The sequence below is a fragment of the Pseudophryne corroboree genome, chromosome 2 (assembly GCF_028390025.1).
Source record: "Pseudophryne corroboree isolate aPseCor3 chromosome 2, aPseCor3.hap2, whole genome shotgun sequence".
Lineage (NCBI taxonomy): Eukaryota > Metazoa > Chordata > Amphibia > Anura > Myobatrachidae > Pseudophryne > Pseudophryne corroboree.
Genome location: NC_086445.1, coordinates 150,332,439 through 150,352,287, shown reverse-complemented (window position 1 = coordinate 150,352,287; position 19,849 = coordinate 150,332,439). Strand labels below are relative to the sequence as shown.

General features: G+C 48.1%; 1 protein-coding gene and 1 pseudogene across 3 annotated transcripts in view; one reads left to right on the top strand and one right to left on the bottom strand.

Moving 5' to 3' along the window:
* Positions 1-19,849, top strand: part of CCDC169 (coiled-coil domain containing 169) — a 356,256-nt gene that overhangs the window by 202,374 nt on the left and 134,033 nt on the right. For all 3 annotated transcript variants that reach the window (XM_063951832.1, XM_063951831.1, XM_063951833.1), the window contains one exon: positions 6,102-6,155. In XM_063951832.1, coding sequence (XP_063807902.1) covers positions 6,102-6,155 — 54 coding nt within the window. The remainder of the gene's footprint in view (positions 1-6,101; positions 6,156-19,849) is intronic.
* Positions 7,568-7,686, bottom strand: LOC135051395 (5S ribosomal RNA; annotated as a pseudogene).

The window sequence follows — 19,849 nt, the reverse complement described above, 5'->3', positions numbered from 1 at the left end:
CCAGAGAGTCTTCAGAGCGCTGCCCAGCCAGAGAGTCTTCAGAGCGCTTCCCAGCCAGGGAGTCTTCAGAGCGCTTCCCAGCCAGGGAGTCTTCAGAGCGCTGCCCAGCCAGGGAGTCTTCAGAGCGCTGCCCAGCCAGGGAGTCTTTAGAGCGCTGCCCAGCCAGAGAGTCTTCAGAGCGCTGCCCAGCCAGGGAGTCTTCAGAGCGGTGCCCAGCCAGGGAGTCTTCAGAGCGCTGCCCAGCCAGGGAGTCTTCAGAGCGCTGCCCAGCCAGGGAGTCTTCAGAGCGCTGCCCAGCCAGGGAGTATTTAGAGCGCTGCCCAGCCAGGGAGTCTTCAGAGCGCTGCCCAGCCAGGGAGTCTTTAGAGCGCTGCCCAGCCAGGGAGTCTTCAGAGCGCTGCCCAGCCAGGGAGTCTTCAGAGCGCTGCCCAGCCAGGGAGTCTTCAGAGCGCTGCCCAGCCAGAGAGTCTTCAGAGCGCTGCCCAGCCAGAGAGTCTTCAGAGCGCTGCCCAGCCAGAGAGTCTTCAGAGCGCTGCCCAGCCAGAGAGTCTTCAGAGCGCTGCCCAGCCAGGGAGTCTTCAGAGCGCTGCCCAGCCAGGGAGTCTTCAGAGCGCTGCCCAGCCAGGGAGTCTTCAGAGCGCTGCCCAGCCAGGGAGTCTTCAGAGCGCTGCCCAGCCAGGGAGTCTTCAGAGCGCTGCCCAGCCAGGGAGTCTTCAGAGCGCTGCCCAGCCAGGGAGTCTTCAGAGCGCTGCCCAGCCAGGGAGTCTTCAGAGCGCTGCCCAGCCAGGGAGTCTTCAGAGCGCTGCCCAGCCAGAGAGTCTTCAGAGCGCTGCCCAGCCAGAGAGTCTTCAGAGCGCTGCCCAGCCAGAGAGTCTTCAGAGCGCTGCCCAGCCAGAGAGTCTTCAGAGCGCTGCCCAGCCCCGTGAAGTGGGGGCTCTTGCCTCAGCCCAGCCCCGTGAAGTGGGGGCTCTTGCCTCAGCCCAGCCCCGTGAAGTGGGGGCTCTTGCCTCAGCCCAGCCCCGTGAAGTGGGGGCTCTTGCCTCAGCCCAGCCCCGTGAAGTGGGGGCTCTTGCCTCAGCCCAGCCCCGTGAAGTGGGGGCTCTTGCCTCAGCCCAGCCCCGTGAAGTGGGGGCTCTTGCCTCAGCCCAGCCCCGTGAAGAGGGGGCTCTTTCCCCAGCCCAGCCCCGTGAAGAGGGGGCTCTTTCCCCAGCCCAGCCCCGTGAAGAGGGGGCTCTTTCCCCAGCCCAGCCCCGTGAAGAGGGGGCTCTTTCCCCAGCCCAGCCCCGTGAAGAGGGGGCTCTTTCCCCAGCCCAGCCCCGTGAAGAGGGGGCTCTTTCCCCAGCCCAGCCCCGTGAAGAGGGGGCTCTTTCCCCAGCCCAGCCCCGTGAAGAGGGGGCTCTTTCCTCAGCCCAGCCCCGTGAAGAGGGGGCTCTTTCCTCAGCCCAGACCCGTGAAGAGGGGGTTCCTGCCTTAGTCCAGCCCCAGGAGGGGGCTCTGAGCATTATGCCAATCTCAGAAGAGGAATCTAGCACCCTTGTTTTTCACAACACAGGCCATATATCTAGGCACGTAGGCACTGCTGTAGTCCTGGGTTCCAATCCTACTACTAACCTGTTGGCTCACGATTTGGGTATAGCCCAGTCTCCCAGGACTTCCAGGAAGGACCAAATCCAAAAAGTGCCATCCAAGTCTCTAGTCAAAGTTCGGTTAAGATCATCATATAGTTCTGACCAGTCTCCTGAAAGTCTGTCCCCTCCTCAGTGTCCTGATGATCCATCTCCTGTGTTTCCAGAAAATCAAGCTTCCACTTCACAGAATTCATCCAACACTCCATCTTTGGATTACTTTGATGGAGATTTAACGCAATACTTCGCACTAGTTAACCGATATCTTACCATGATGGAGACAGACCCTTCCCTCGGAATTACTCCCTCCAACATAGTTAAATTGTTATTCCTGACCTTCAGAGGAGAAGCCTTGGAATGGGTTAGTCCACTAATTGAAACCAATGACCCAGTTCTTCTCAATCTTGTGGCCTTCAGTGAGGTGGTAATTAAGAAATTCAGTTCATGGTCTTATCAGTCTTCAGTCCCAATTGAGGTTCCTGCCCAGCCGGGGCCATCTTAGGTTCCTATCTATCTTGGTTCATCCGAGAATCCTGTTGCCAGCTTAGAGACTCCAGCAATCAGCTTACCTGTTGGTTTTCTTCAGCTTCAGTCTACTGTTCCTACTGGGAAATCCACAAAAAGGAGAAAGAAGAAAAAGGGAAAGTCTAAGTTGAAAGCCTCTGTTGGACTTCCTTGGTAGCATGAGGATACCCTGATATGTCCTCTACCTTTTGATTCAGACTCTGACATGTGTTGAGCATCTGGAATCCGCTCCTTAGGGAGGGGGTACTGTCACAATCCATGCAGTTTCTCCTCCATGCCTGCGGTGGCGCTCTCTGCTCTGGTGCTCAGCACTCTCTGCTCTGTATCTGCAGCTTGGTAATTAGCTGTTACCACAGCTGTGAGCAGCACCTGGACTCACTACTTAGGCCAGCCACACAGGCTCCCTGTTGCCAGTTCATCGTGTCAAAGTTGTTTCAGCTCCTGGTCCTGGTTATGCTGGTCTCTACTACTAAATCGTCCATAGAACTGCCAGACTCTACCACAGTGCAATCCTGTCATCCTGCTACAGTGCAATCCTGGTACGTGCATACTCTACCACAGTGCAATCCTGTCATCCTGCTACAGTGCATATTCTACCAGTGCTATCCTGTGATCCAGCTGCAGTGCAATCCTTGTACGTGCATACTCTACCACAGTGCAATCCTGTCATCCTGCTACAGTGCATATTCTACCAGTGCTATTCTGTGATCCAGCTGCAGTGCAATCCTGGCACGTGCATACTCTACCACAGTGCAATCCTGTCATCCTGCTACAGTGCATATTGTACCAGTGCTATTCTGTGATCCAGCTACAGTGCAATCCTGGTACATGCCTACTCTACCACAGTGCAATCCTGTCATCCTGCTACAGTGCATATTCTACCAGTGCTATCCTGTGATCCAGCTACAGTGCAATCCTGGTACGTGCATACTCTACCACAGTGCAATCCTGTCATCCTGCTACAGTGCATATTCTACCAGTGCTATCCTGTGATCCAGCTACAGTGCAATCCTGGTACGTGCATACTCTACCACGGTGCAATCCTGTCATCCTGCTACAGTGCATATTCTACCAGTGCTATCCTGTGATCCAACTACAGTGCATCCTGCTATGGTGCAATATCCACTACTGAACAATCCTATTGCAAAGTGCCTTCACAGTCCACAGTGTCTCTAGTATTTCCACAATCTACACCATTTTCAAGTACTCAGTCTCCTGGCATCCCATGTCCCCTCAGTTCTCCCTTTATTTTTGTGTTCTCTAGTTATTCCTGGTTGATATTTATTGTTTACAGTTGTACACTGCTTTATTAAACCTACTATTATACCGTGAACATCAGTCCCTGCTAATATGTTCTCAAAATGGGAAATCCAAACGGATTCTGACAAAGACCACTGTTTACATTAATGTCCAGGGTCGGTACTAGGTTCATCTGCCGCTCCCCAGATTCCCACACTTGCTCAAACGTTCTGTAGAGTGGGAGATTGTGGACTGACATTTGGAACCCCCCCCCCCCTCTAAAAATCCTGCATTTGCCACTGTGTCCATAGCAACAAATCGGATTCTAGCTATTGTCTTCTAGAATAGTGGTTCCCAAACTCTGTCCTCAATGATCCTTAACAGCTGATTTTTTCCTGGTCACCTAGCAGGTGCACAGGTATACTCATTACTCACTGACACATTTTAAAAGATCCACAGGTGGAGCTAATTATTTCACTTGTGATTCTTTGAGGAGACTGTTGGGGGTCCTTGAGGACCAAGTTTCGGAACCACTGGCCTAGAAGGTGCTAGACAATTGGTAAGTAGAATCTGATTGGTTGCTATGGGCAGCATCTCCACTTCTTAAAACCTGCGCTTTAGTAAATATACCCCTTATAGTATATTAAATAGGACCTGATTCTGATTTGCAAGCAAAGCATTAAAGTAAATAACTGGGAAAAACCATGTTGCACTGCAGGTGGGCAGATGTAACATGTGCAGAGAGAATTGGATTTAGGTGGGGTGTGTTCAAATTGAAATCTAAATTACAGTGTAAGAAAAAAAGCTGTCTAACATTTGTGGGCTACATGCAAAAGCAGCCAGTATTTACTTGGCGAAGATGGCGGGCATATCAGTGGTGCTCCACTTATCTATAAGTTACAAGAACTGGGGCTACGGAGCACAACATGCACTTGGGTTAGAGATTGTCTGGATAATAGGGAGCAGCGAGTAGTGGTAAATGGAACTTTTTCAAATTGGACTAAAGTACTAAGTGGCGTGCCACAAGGGTATGTACTGGGACCACTATTGTTCAACATTTTCATAAATGATCTAGAGGTAGGTCTAGAGAGCATGGTGTCAATTTTTGCAGACGATACCAAACTGTGTAAGATTATAAATTCGGAGGGGGATACTGAGTCTCTTCAGAACGACCTATTTAAACTAGAAACATGGGCTGTAAAATGGAGAATGAGGTTCAATATAGACAAGTGTAAGAACAAAAATGCTACCTACATACTAAATGGGGAAAAACTAGGGGATTCTGTACTGGAAAAAGATATAGGTGTTCATATAGACAACAAACTCAGCAGTAGTACCCAAAGTAGGATTTCAGCAAAGAAGGCAAACAAGGTATTAGCATGCATAAAACGGGGAATTGATGCAAGGGATGAGAGTGTTATAATCCCATTATATAAATCACTTGTGAGGCCACATCTTGAATACAGTGCACAATTTTGGGCATCATACTACAAAAAGGATCTCCTGGAACTAGAAAAGGTTTAGAGACGTGCGACCAAATTGATTAAGGGGATGGAGACACTAGAATACGAGGAAAGGCTTGCTAATCTAGGCATGTTTACACTGGCAAAGAGGAGATTAAGATGGGACATGATTAACATTTACAAATATATAAGGGGACAATACACAGATCTAATTGTCCTAAGAATAATACAGCGTAGGAGACCACTATCAGGTTGAACTCGATGGACAAATTGTCTTTTTTCAACTTCAGAAACTACGTACCTATGATCTACCATTGAGGATCTGTGGTGATGTCTTAGGGTCCAGCGCGATGCAACTCAAACCACGATCACTAGCTGATCGTGGTCCGATCCCCCTGCCTGCTCCCTGCTTCCCGATGCGCTGCCGATGCGCACTGGAAGCAGAGAGCGAGTCCTCTCAATATCAATATTCTTCTATATAAACTTGGCGATTCCACAGCACTGGGGTTGAATACTTATGTAAACAGCATTTTTCAGTTTTTAATTTTCTGTCAAAATAATCTGCAGACAAATAATGAATTATGAGTGTAAGAGCCTACTGGTTTGCAGTGATAATACAATAATCTGAAATGTTGTGGGATGATACAGTATGTCGTGTCTAGTCAAAATGTAGATATTTATCATGTCAACATGGTAATGTCAATATTTTGATAATAATTTTGACCGATTTGACTTTCATCATGTCGAGAGTAATGAAATATTAACATGTTAGAATGTAGACATAGCATACCTGGTAACTCAGTGGTAATTTACCTGCTTCTGGTGGCTGCAGCGGCTCCAGCACAGCTTCCAGGTCCCGGCGGTCATGTGACTGACCAAATCGTAGCTGTGATCCTCTGGCATTACTGAGTATTTCTCTCCTAATCCTTTGCCCTTACCCTGCCTCTAGTGCCTCATTCTAACCCCCCACCCCGCACACCCTAACCTTCCCCTGCCTGCAGCCTTACCCCAATGTTGACATCTTAACTGTCAACATTTTTGTGTTGATATTATCATTGTCAACCTTTTGACTACATTCCGTCTGAAGCAATCTGTTTATGTAATAATGTATTTGTAATACAGGCAAGTGTGTTTACTTTTTAGGGGGTAGAATACTTTTGGAAGCCATTGTGCATGCTTTGGGGGAGACGTTCATGATTTCCATGTTGTCATTTTTAGATTATTTAACGAATGTATTTTTTTTTAACAGGCATACTACAAAATTAATGATGAAAGGAGAATGTATGTTGCTGAGATTGCACAGGTTTGTATTCTAATACTTGTTCCATTCATGACTATTACAATGGAGAAAGGTTGCCGGTATTTGGCTGGTGTAATATAAATATTTATGTGGTTGTACATTAGTACATAAATACTAAATTGTATGGTACAATTACAAAAAAAAGAACTTCTGCAAATCTTAGCATATAAACAAATGGGCTTGTTTGTACCTGAATGTATATCAGTGGTTAACCTGTAATGGGTGCACGGTGTGCAGTGCTACCAGCCCCCGTGCCACCCACTGCATCCAACACCAACATATTCCACTGCTGTTGTATGCCAGAATACTTATCTAAAAAGAGCAGTGCAGAAGCTCTGTTTCACCTTTCCACATCGGTGCAACGGGATGCGGTCACATGACGGCGGTCGGGATCCCGGCGGTCAGGATGCCGACGCCAGCATCCCGATCGCTGGCAGTGCTAGCGGTTGGCATACTGGCACACAGAGACTATTCCCAGTCGTGGGTGTCCATGACACTCTTAGTGTGGGAATAGAACTTGTGGCGAGCCACCGAGCCCGCTGCTTCATGCTGCCGGTCACAATACTGTCACCTACATCCTGCCCCCTCACTATCCCGTCATCCATCTATCATGCCAACCAACAGGGACTATGCCCACTCGCCACCAAGCCCGCAGCGTTGCGAGCACAGCAAACCCGCAGCGGGGCGAGCACAGCAAGGGGCTTCATTGTGCTCGTCCCCCCACCGGCAATCTAACAGCCGGGATCCTGATGTCGGTATTAGACCGCCGGTCACACATACCCAACCCGTTTTTTTTTACATGTTTTACCAACTTTTGCTTGATTTACTGTGCACATGGACTATGATTGGGAATAGTAACCTTGCCCCAAGAGTGGCGAGCGAAACAAGCTTGCGAGAGTACACGCTTTCACCAATTGTGATTACATATGATGAAACATGTCAAAGTTACAAAAGAAGAAGAGAGACTCTGTGTTGGGGCACGCTTGAAAAACTAAAACTTAACTTTTAATTATAGTATGATAAAATTATGGTACACAATTCAACACACATATAGTATATAATATTTAAGGAGAAAAGCAAATGATTCTCACTTACGAAGTAATAATTTTGGAGTAGCAGTTCTCCAAGTAATATTACTATTTGAGGTGACAGTGACACCTGAGATGAAAATATTAAGAATTTAATTTCAGCATAACAGAAAATTTCTTCCAATGCCTATTATAATGGTATGTCCTGGTAACGATTAATCTGCTATTTCCAAATTTTCTGATCAATAATTGCATTATGCAAAAGAGCTCTAGATGAGTGTATGATCAGAAAGAAAATTCAATGAGAAGAAGGAAAATTAGAAATGAAAATGGTAATGGTCAAAGGTTGCTCCAACACCTCTGCTTTTCACATGAATACAGAGATATTTATTACTGCACCTAATATTCCCTGGAAGTCTCCCATCCAGGTACTAATCAGGCTATTCACTGCTTAGCTTCCAAGATCAGGCGAGATTGGGCGTAGCCAGTGAGATGTGGCAGTAATATCACATAGGTTGTGAATGAGAGAGTGTATGTTATTGGCATATACCAGTTAGAGTACTTCTGCTGTCCATTATTGCGCACAGTTTCCCTGTTACTTTTAGCATTGCAGGGGAGTTATATGACTGGCGTCAGGATGAGAGAGTACTGAAAAAGTAAGATATAGGAAACGTATAGGTTCAGAGCCCGTCTTCTGCTGTCCACTGTCATATAATTTACTATAGCGGACAGTGGATGAGAGAGGCGGGCTATCTGGGCCTATTGAATAATGGTGTGAAATTACACAGATATCTTAAGGTTTCTTATGATAGTGCATAATTAAATTTCATATTCTTAATCCTAATAGTAGTGGGCAAAGGGATTTTTCGCTATTGGCGATGCCCCTAGAATATTGCAGAGGAAGGCCGAAGCCAGCTATTAGGGATATCTCAAAACACACGTAATAGTATGAAATTCTATCTCACTAATTAGGGTATGAGAGTGAGAGAGAAAAGAGACATCAAAGAGCGTTAAATGTCCTAACACTGTAAATAATAGGTAGCAGATTAAACAATAATTAAACAATTAAAGACAAAACATTTTTTTGTCAAATATACGATACCAGGAGGTGAGTGGGCTGAACCGTGCACTGTTCAGCACCACTTGTCACAGACGGCCGTTTCACCTGGAGGTGGCTTGTTCACTGTGTGAGGTGGTGGTGGAAGAGAGTCTATTTAAGGCAAAAAGGGGGGGTGGTCTCAAAATTCAGACCAATCACAGGAAAGAGGAAGTAGAATGTGTGATGTCAATAAGACATCCTGCGCATCACTTCCGGTTTTAAAATCCGGAAGTTGATGTTATTATAATTATGCATGGGGCCGTATCTATGGTTAGATAGGGCTTGTAATATAGCGTGGGATAGAATGAATAAATAGGGAAGATAATATTTAGAGTTAATTATTGGGGCCAAGATCGAAGTATTAGCTCCGTTGCCGGAAGTTTAGCAGTCACTGGAGTTGTCAGGGGCGTGTCCCTGGATATGGTGGCGTCATTTCCGGTTGAAAAGACCGGAAGTGGCGTGCGTGGCCGTCATTCTGGATTTATGTAGGGCTAAATAGAAAGATCACATAGGGCTGAGAATAACTGGTGATGAGCCTCAAGGGGAGTGGAGGGGTACATATTAGCACGGATGATGTGGCCACAATTGGAGTAAAAACGCCGTGATCGGAGATGGCATCAGTGTACCGTCATACAGTAAATTCGTCATTTTCAATCCGCCACACTTTGCTGGCGGACTCTAATAAAAAAATTTAAAAACATGTTTTTTTTTGTGTTTTTTTTAATGGTAATAGCATATCTATTTATATTAGAAGGGATTAGGTACTTGGTTTGTCTATTTAGGAGGCACAAGTATTATTTATATATTTTAAAAAATATTTTTTATTTTATTTTATTTTTAAATGGAATGGGGTAAAAATCAGAAACAAAAATGTGTGGGGTCCCCCTTCCTAAGCATAACCAGCCTCGGGTTCTTTGAGCCGGTCCTGGTTGACAAAATACGGGGAAAAAAATGACAGGGGATCCCCCGTATTTTAACAACCAGCACCGGGCTCTGCGCCTGGTCCTGGTGCAAAAAATACGGGGGACAAAAGAGTAGGGGTCCCCCGTATTTTTTGTACCAGCACTGGGCTCCACTAGCTGGACAGATAATGCCACAGCCGGGGGTCACTTTTATACAGCGCCCTGCGGCCGTGGCATTAAATACCCAACTAGTCACCCCTGGCCAGGGTACCCTGGAGGAGTGGGGACCCCTTCAATCAAGGGGTGTGTCCCCCAGCCACCCAAGGGCCAGGGGTGAAGCCCGAGGCTGTCCCCCCCATCCAAGGGCTGCGGATGGGGGGCTGATAGCCTTGTTGAAAATGTAAGAATATTGTTTTTTGCAGAAGAACTACAAGTCCCAGCAAGCCTCCCCCGCAAGCTGGTACTTGGAGAACCACAAGTACCAGCATGCGGGGGGGAAACGGCCCGCTGATACCTGTAGTTCTACTGCAAAAAAAAACCAAATAAAAACAGAACACAGACACCGTGAATGTATAACTTTATTACATACATGCCGACACACATACCTATGTTGACACGCCGACTCTGGCCACGTCTCCAATGTCGACGTCAGGGGTACCTGAAAATAAAATGATACTCACCTGATCCAGTGTCCAGTTCTTTTATTGTAATCCACGTACTTGGCAAAACAAAAAAACGCATTTACCCGAACCAGACGGACTGAAAGGGTTCCCATGTTTACACATGGGACCCCTTTCCCCGAATGCAGAGACCCCCCGTGACTCCTGTCACAGAAGGTCCCTTCAGCCAATCAGGAAGCGCCACTTCGTGGCACTCTCCTGATTGGCTTTGCGCGTCTGAGCTGGCAGACAGCGCATCGCACAGCTTCCTCCATTAGTTTCAATGGTGGGAACTTTGCGGTCAGCGGTGGGGTTACCCGCGGTCAGCGGCTGACCGCGGGTGACCTCACCGCTGACCGCAAAGTTCCCACCATTGAAGATAATGGAGGGGGCTGTGCGATGCGCGTCTGATAGCTCCGACGCGCATACAGCCAATCAGGAGAGTGCCACGACGTGGTCTCTGCATTCGGGGAAAGGGGTCCCATGTGTAAACATGGGACCCCTTTCAGTCCGTCTGGTTCGGGTAAATGCGTTTTTTTGTTTTGCCAAGTACGTGGATTATAATAAAAGAACTGGACACTGGATCAGGTGAGTATAATTTTATTTTTAGGTACCCCGGACGTCGACATTGGAGACGTGGCCAGAGTCGGCGTGTCAACATAGGTAAGTATGTGTGTCGGCATGTGTGAAATAAAGTTGTATTTTCACGGTGTGCGTGTCCTGTTTTTATTTGGCTATATTTTTGCAGTAGAACTACAGGTACCAGCGGGCCCGTCTCCCCTTCGCATGCTGGTACTTGTGGTTCTCCAAGTACCGGCTTGCGGGGGGGAGGCTTGCTGGGACTTGTAGTTCTTCTGCAAAAAACCAATATTCTTACATTTTCAACAAGGCTATCAGCCCCCCATCCGCAGCCCTTGGATGGGGGGGACAGCCTTGGGCTTCACCCCCTGGCCCTTGGGTGGCTGGGGGGGGGACCCCTTGATTGAAGGGGTCCCCACTCCTCCAGGGTACCCCGGCCATGGGTGACTAGTTGGGTATTTAATGCCACGGCCGCAGGGCGCTGTATAAAAGTGACCCCGGCTGTGGCATTATCTGTCCAGCTAGTGGAGCCCGGTGCTGGTACAAAAAATACGGGGACCCCTACTCTTTTTGTCCCCCGTATTTTTTGCACCAGGACCAGGCGCAGAGCCCAGTGCTGGTTGTTAAAATACGGGGGATCCCCTGTCATTTTTTTCCCCATATTTTGGCAACCAGGACCGGCTCAATGAGCCCGAGGCTGGTTATGCTTAGGAGGGGGGACCCCACGCAAATTTTTTTCGGGTTTTTTACCGTTTTTTAAACATTTTTAAAAATCTAATCAAAATCCGTCAAATCGGTCGTTTTTCGACAGCGGGACTGTCGAATTAGTTTTTTATTGAATATGTCGAATTCCGGCACCCACCTGCCGGAATTCGGTGGTCAAATTGTGTCGAATTTAAAAACGGGCGAAAAAGTGCCGCAATTCGCCCGCAATTGCATATACCCCAATATGTTTTAGGTAAAAAAACACACACCCTTCCCTCCCCTGGCTAGCCAGTCCAAGCATGGGCAGGCCCCCTCACTGTCCGGGCCTGGAACTCCATTCCAGTCCTCCCCTGATGGCAGCTCTGGTAACTAACATCCCAATGTTTTGCATGGGAAAATATTTGCAGGAGAGCCCCAGTAATGGCTACCTCTGTTGATAGCCATCACAGGGGGCAGGGCTTCATAGAGAGAAGACCCATCTCCTGGAAAAAAAAAACATAACATTTTCTGCTGCGGGGTACACTGGGCTCCACAAGGATAGACATAGGGGTGTAGAGTAGGATCTTGATCCGAGGCACCAACAGGCTAATAAGCTTTGACTGTTCCCAGAATGCATAGCGCCGCCTCCTCTATAACCCCGCCTCCCTGCACAGGAGCTCAGTTTTGTAGTTGGTGCTGCAGATAGCAGGCACATAACAGAGGGGCTGCTCTGGGCAGCCCTGAGAAGAGCTTTTTAGAAGAAAAATGAAGACTTCAAGGGCAGCAGCAGTGTGTATATGTCTTTTGACATTCACTGCTGCAGCTCCATCTCTCCCCAGCGGCGCTGTACACTCCAGAGCCCTGGTTGCCGGGTAACTACAGCAGGAGGCTCCGGTTTTCTTCCATGGTCAGGCACACACGACGGGTGCTCTCCGGGATCGCGTGGCCGCGCTTCGGGAGGTGGTGAGTGGGACCCGTTCTTTATCGCGATCCGGCACGGTCAGTGGGAGGCGGGCCGCGCGCGCTGGCGGTGGACACTGTGTCAGTACAGGCGATCCCACTAGATCACCAGGGCATGGGTGCAGGTCAGGTTTTCCCTTAAAACCATTTTAACAGTAGCCCGCAGTACCCGGTGGTTTTGCCAGCAGGGGGATAAGGCTTAGACCTGGAGCCCCTCCCCCAGCCCAAGGGCACCATTTCCCGCAAATGTTCCTGCCCTGGAGCTGCATATCTGTCTCTTCCTCACTCCCTGTCAGTGTCTGGGCGCCATTTCTCTCAGCTACACTGTTCCTGGGACTGCTTGGGCAAATCCTCCTGTGTAAAGCCGCCTGGTTGACAGCGCTGTGACTTTACATGACACTTAAGTATTCTACCTGCCTATTAGACAGTGTTAGTTAAGAAAGAGTGCATTTAGTCAGGGTTTCTAGTACAATTACCCTGTGAACTACATCCAGTTCTTACTGTGCAGTGTTATATCTCTTGACTACATAGCTATACAAGCTGGTCCAGTGCAGTATTATTGTTAGTAATAACTAGAGATGAGCGCCGGAAATTTTTCGGGTTTTGTGTTTTGGTTTTGGGTTCGGTTCCGCGGCCGTGTTTTGGGTTCGACCGCGTTTTGGCAAAACCTCACCGAATTTTTTTTGTCGGATTCGGGTGTGTTTTGGATTCGGGTGTTTTTTTCAAAAAACCCTAAAAAACAGCTTAAATCATAGAATTTGGGGGTCATTTTGATCCCAAAGTATTATTAACCTCAAAAACCATAATTTCCACTAATTTTCAGTCTATTCTGAATACCTCACACCTCACAATATTATTTTTAGTCCTAAAATTTGCACCGAGGTCGCTGTGTGAGTAAGATAAGCGACCCTAGTGGCCGACACAAACACCGGGCCCATCTAGGAGTGGCACTGCAGTGTCACGCAGGATGTCCCTTCCAAAAAACCCTCCCCAAACAGCACATGACGCAAAGAAAAAAAGAGGCGCAATGAGGTAGCTGTGTGAGTAAGATAAGCGACCCTAGTGGCCGACACAAACACCGGGCCCATCTAGGAGTGGCACTGCAGTGTCACGCAGGATGTCCCTTCCAAAAAACCCTCCCCAAACAGCACATGACGCAAAGAAAAAAAGAGGCGCAATGAGGTAGCTGACTGTGTGAGTAAGGTAAGCGACCCTAGTGGCCGACACAAACACCGGGCCCATCTAGGAGTGGCACTGCAGTGTCACGCAGGATGTCCCTTCCAAAAAACCCTCCCCAAACAGCACATGACGCAAAGAAAAAAAGAGGCGCAATGAGGTAGCTGACTGTGTGAGTAAGGTAAGCGACCCTAGTGGCCGACACAAACACCGGGCCCATCTAGGAGTGGCACTGCAGTGTCACGCAGGATGTCCCTTCCAAAAAACCCTCCCCAAACAGCACATGACGCAAAGAAAAAAAGAGGCGCAATGAGGTAGCTGACTGTGTGAGTAAGATAAGCGACCCTAGTGGCCGACACAAACACCGGGCCCATCTAGGAGTGGCACTGCAGTGTCACGCAGGATGTCCCTTCCAAAAAACCCTCCCCAAACAGCACATGACGCAAAGAAAAAAAGAGGCGCAATGAGGTAGCTGACTGTGTGAGTAAGATAAGCGACCCTAGTGGCCGACACAAACACCGGGCCCATCTAGGAGTGGCACTGCAGTGTCACGCAGGATGGCCCTTCCAAAAAACCCTCCCCAAACAGCACATGACGCAAAGAAAAATAAAAGAAAAAAGAGGTGCAATATAGACTGGATGATAATGAGATGTAGTATGTATAAAGAAGAAAAAAAAAACCACGGGTAGGTGGTATACAATTATGGATGGACTGCCGAGTGCCGACACAGAGGAAGCTACAGCCGTGGACTACCGTACTGTACTGTGTCTGCTGCTAATATAGACTGGATGATAATGAGATGTAGTATGTATAAAGAAGAAAGAAAAAAAAAACCACGGGTAGGTGGTATACAATTATGGATGGACTGCCGAGTGCCGACACAGAGGAAGCTACAGCCGTGAACTACCGTACTGTGTCTGCTGCGACTGGATGATAAATAATGATATAAAAAATATATATATATCACTACTGCAGCCGGACAGGTATATATTATATAATGACGGACCTGCTGGACACTGTCTGTCAGCAGAATGAGTTTTTTATAGAATAAAAAAACACCACACAAGTCACACGACGAGTGTTTAACTTTTTCAGGCAATCACAATATAGTATACTATACTGGTGGTCAGTGTGGTCAGGTCACTGGTCAGTCACACTGGCAGTGGCACTCCTGCAGCAAAAGTGTGCACTGTTTAATTTTAATAATATGTACTCCTGGCTCCTGCTATAACCTATAACTGCTCCCCAGTCTCCCCCACAATTAAGCTGTGTGAGCACAGTCAGATATTATACATAGATGATGCAGCACACTGGGCTGAGCACAGATATGGTATGTGACTGAGTCACTGTGTATCGTTTTTTTCAGGCAGAGAACGGATTATATTAAATAAAACTGCACTGGTGGTCACTGGTCAGTGGTCAGTCACTAGTAAACTCTGCGCTCTCTAGTACTCCTAAGCTCCAGTAAATCAAGTGTCTCTGTCTCAATCTCACTCTCTCTCTTCTAATCTAAATGGAGAGGACGCCAGCCACGTCCTCTCCCTATCAATCTCAATGCACGTGTGAAAATGGCGGCGACGCGCGGCTCCTTATATAGAATCCGAGTCTCGCGATAGAATCCGAGCCTCGCGAGAATCCGACAGCGTCATGATGACGTTCGGGCGCGCTCGGGTTAACCGAGCAAGGCGGGAAGATCCGAGTCGCTCGGATCCGTGTAAAAAAAGCTGAAGTTCGGGCGGGTTCGGATTCCGAGGAACCGAACCCGCTCATCTCTAGTAATAACCTCTGCATTGTACAACTGTGACTATATGTGTGTGCATTAGCTTGCTGAGTGGTTTCCATTTCGTGTCTCTCACTCAACTTGCTATCCCTATATTCTATAACCTGAGGGGGCTTGGTGCGTCAGGTTTTATATTTATATAGGATTTCACAAGATATACTTTAATACGTATTTTTCTCTGTGATTTTAGTCACCATATCTCTCCTATAGCTCTGCTTGTGCTGACTATACTGCGCAGTGGTTTGGGTAAGAGGTATTGTGCTGCTGCCAATTGTACTGTGTTACCTAATACTGCAAGTTATATCATGTCTGCTTCTGAAGGTAACGGTTCTGGGGCAGAACACACTGCTGGTGTTGCTTAAGCCACAGATCTATATGGGGAGATTATAGCAGCTGTGGGCTCTGGTTCTGGGGGCTCCTTACCCCCCAGTGGGACTGTGGCAATGGAGGTCCATCATGACCCACCATGGGCTGCTTTTTCCACGCTTCTACATACGCTAGTTAATAAATTAACACCCCCTATGGGACCCCCTATGCCGGAACAACCGTATGTGGTCCCTGCAGCTAACCCGCCGTGGGCGGACAATTTATCTGCTCAATTGAAGAAGTTGAACCAGTCCCTGACTACTAAAAAGTCTGACCCTCGCTCGCCTAAGACCAAGGGGTCCTCTAAGCGAGCTCTTATCTCCTCACAATCCACTGCTGTCACTGACACCTCGTCTGATGAAGATGGCACTTACACTGACCCCACAGATTCTGACTCAGATACTGCTGATGGGAAGGGTAGTTCACATGTGGATGTTCCTGATCTTTTGGAGGCTATTAAGTTGATTTTACAGATTACGGATGATCCCGAGCCATCTGTCCCTCCTAAGAAACCACATAGGTTCAAGCGGCAGAAGGTGGTAAACAGGTTTTACCTCACTCTGACCACCTAGTGGATATACGTCAGGAACCCTGGGAAAACCCGGGTAAGAAGTTTGTGAGTGGGACCTCCATCCAGAAGTGTTTCAACTCCTAGTGGAAAAGTGGGGCCTTCCAGACGTAGATCTGATGGCATCTCGACACAATCACAAGGTTCCGGTCTTCGGAGCAAGGACAAGGGATCCTCAAGCAGCATTCGTGGATGCGCTGGCGGTGCCATGGAGGTTTCGGCTGCCGTACGTGTTCCCTCCGGTGTCACTTCTGCCCAGGGTAATTCGGAAGTACAAGCAAGAAAGAGGAATTCTGCTTCTCATAGCTCCAGCATGGCCCAGACGGCACTGGTTCTCAGACCTGCAGGGCCTATCGTCAGAGCGTCCAATTCTACTTCCACAACGCCCAGACCTCCTCGTTCAGGGCCCCTGTGTCTACCAGGACCTAGCCCGGCTGTCTTTAACGGCGTGGCTCTTGAAGCTTCCGTTTTGAGGGCTAAAGGGTTTTCTGAGGCGGTCATTCAAACTATGTTGCGGGCCCGGAAACCGGCTTCTGCTCGGATATAGTATAGGGTCTGGCATTCTTACTTTGTTTGGTGCGCATCTAACGATTATGACGCTTCCAAGTTTAGTACAGCCAAGTTGTTGGTCTTTCTTCAGCAGGGCCTGGACTTAGGCCTGCGTATGGCCTCCCTCAAGGTTCAAATATCTGTCCTGTCGGTGTGGTTTCAGAGAAAGATTGCGACCTTACCTGATGTGCATACCTTTACTCAGGGTGTGTTGCGTATCCAACCTCCTTATGTCCCGCCTGTGGCTCCTTGGGACTTGTCGGTGGTTTTGGAGGCGCTGCAAGAGTCTCCGTTTGAACCTCTTGGTTCAGCTGATCTTAAGTGGCTTTCCCTTAAGGTGGTGTTTCTGCTGGCTATTGCTTCAGCTAGAAGAGTGTCGGATTTGGGTGCCTTGTCTTGTAGTTCCCCATATCTGATATTTCACCGTGACCGGGCGGTTCTTAGGACTCGTCCCGGATATTTACCTAAGGTGGTTTCTTCGTTCCACCTTAACCAGGAGATCGTGGTTCCGGCACTTGTTTCTCCTGATCTGTCTCCCAAAGAGCGGTCTTTGGATGTGGTAGGGGCTCTCCATATCTATGTGAAGAGAACTGCTTCTATTAGGAAATCTGATTCTCTCTTTGTGCTGTTTGGATTTTACAAACGGGGCTGGCCTGCTCACAAGCAAACCTTGGCCAGATGGATTAGAATGGTGATTGCACATGCTTATGTGAGGGCTGGTCTATCAGCTCCTGCTCACATTACGGCCCATTCTACTCGGTCTGTTGGACCTTCTTGGACGGCCCGCCGTGGTGCGACCCTTGATCGATTGTGCAAGGCGGCTACGTGGTCCTCCGTGAACACGTTCATAAGGTTCTATGCCTTCGATACTGCCGCTTCCCAGGATGCTTCCTTTGGACGCCGGGTTCTTGCGCCCGCTCCAGTGCGTCCCCTCCCATAAGGAACAGCTTTAGGACATCCCCTATGTCTATCCTTGTGGAGCCCAGTGTACCCCGCAGCAGAAAACGAGTTTTATGGTAAGAACTTACCTTTGTTAAAACTCTTTCTGCGAGGTACAGTGGGCTCCACAAGGCGCCCACCCTGACAAACTTAGCTTCTTTGGGTTGGTATGGCATTAGCCGCTGACACTTCTCCTGTCGTGAGAGTGTGGTGTATGTGGCTACTAAACGTTGTCGTCTCTTTTCCTGCTACTGCATTGGGCTGGTTAACTAAAAACTGAGCTGTGCAGGGAGGCGGGGTTATAGAGGAGGCGGCGCTATGCATTCTGGGAACAGTCAAAGCTTTTCAGCCTGTTGGTGCCTCCGATCAAGATCCTACTCTACACCCCTATGTCTATCCTTGTGGAGCCCAGTGTACCTCGCAGAAAGAGTTTTAACAAAGGTAAGTTCTTACCATAAAACTCGTTTTTATCAGCTTTAATCCCCCCATCCGTATTTATTTTACTTCTTTGAGCTATTAAAGTTTACATTTATTAAAGAAGAGCATTTAAATGCAAGCTATTTTATTAAAATGATGTACAGTAAACATTTGATTATGGGAGGTGGCTATGCAGCAAGCTCACTTGTAATGCACCACATGTAACATGCTTGCATGCATCCTTCCACCTACTAGTGTACCAATAAATGGTGCCACCATAATACAATGTTGGTGAAGTTTAAAGTGATTATAAAGTTCATTGCTGCAGTAACACATACTGCACCTAAGTTTTTTCTATAATGTGAAACTGAAATGAACAGATGATACGGCTGTGCTATAGCAGATGGCAAACCCTTGTTGAAATTGGTCAGGATAGCTAATTGGAAGTCAAGTCGTCCAGAAAAACATAGTGATTTTAATGAAGATATCAGCTGCAGAAAACATTTGATTATTATTTCTCTAACGTCCTAAGTGGATGCTGGGGACTCCGTAAGGACCATGGGGAATAGCGGCTCCGCAGGAGACTGGGCACATCTAAAGAAAGCTTTAGGACTATCTGGTGTGCACTGGCTCCTCCCCCTATGACCCTCCTCCAAGCCTCAGTTAGATCTCTGTGCCCGAACGAGAAGGGTGCACACCAGGGGCTCTCCTGAGCTTCTTAGTGAAAGTTTTAGATTAGGTTTTTTATTTTCAGTGAGACCTGCTGGCAACAGGCTCACTGCATCGAGGGACTAAGGGGAGAAGAAGCGAACTCACCTGCGTGCAGAGTGGATTGGGCTTCTTAGGCTACTGGACATTAGCTCCAGAGGGACGATCACAGGCCCAGCTTGGATGGGTCCCAGAGCCGCGCCGCCGGCCCCCTTACAGAGCCAGAAGGCAGAAGAGGTCCGGAAAATCGGCGGCAGAAGACGTCCTGTCTTCAACAAGGTAGCGCACAGCACTGCAGCTGTGCGCCATTGCTCTCAGCACACTTCACACTCCGGTCACTGAGGGTGCAGGGCGCTGGGGGGGGGCGCCCTGAGACGCAATAAAAACACCTTGGATGGCAAAAAATGCATCACATATAGCTCCTGGGCTATATGGATGCATTTAACCCCTGCCAGAATCCATAAAAAAGCAGGAGAAAAGTCAGCGAAAAAGGGGCGGAGCCTATCTCCTCAGCACACTGGCGCCATTTTCCCTCACAGCTCCGTTGGAGGGAAGCTCCCTAGCTCTCCCCTGCAGTCACTACACTACAGAAAGGGTTAAAAAAGAGAGGGGGGCACTAATTAGGCGCAGTATTAACTATACAGCAGCTATAAGGGGAAAAACACTTATATAAGGTTATCCCTGTATATATATAGCGCTCTGGTGTGTGCTGGCAAACTCTCCCTCTGTCTCCCCAAAGGGCTAGTGGGGTCCTGTCCTCTATCAGAGCATTCCCTGTGTGTGTGCTGTATGTCGGTACTTTTGTGTCGACATGTATGAGGAGAAAAATGATGTGGAGACGGAGCAGATTGCCTGTAATAGTGATGTCACCCCCTAGGGGGTCGACACCTGAGTGGATGAACTGTTGGAAGGAATTACGTGACAGTGTCAGCTCTGTATAAAAGACAGTGGTTGACATGAGACAGCCGGCTACTCAGCTTGTGCCTGTCCAGACGTCTCATAGGCCGTCAGGGGCTCTAAAGCGCCCGTTACCTCAGATGGCAGATATAGACGCCGACACAGATACTGACTCCAGTGTCGACGGTGAAGAGACGAATGTGACTTCCAGTAGAGCCACACGTTACATGATTGAGGCAATGAAAAATGTTTTACACATTTCTGATAATACGAGTACCACCAAAAAAGGGGTATTATGTTCGGTGAGGAAAAACTACCTGTAGTTTTCCTGAATCTGAGAAATTAAATGAGGTGTGTGATGATGCGTGGGTTTCCCCCGATAACAA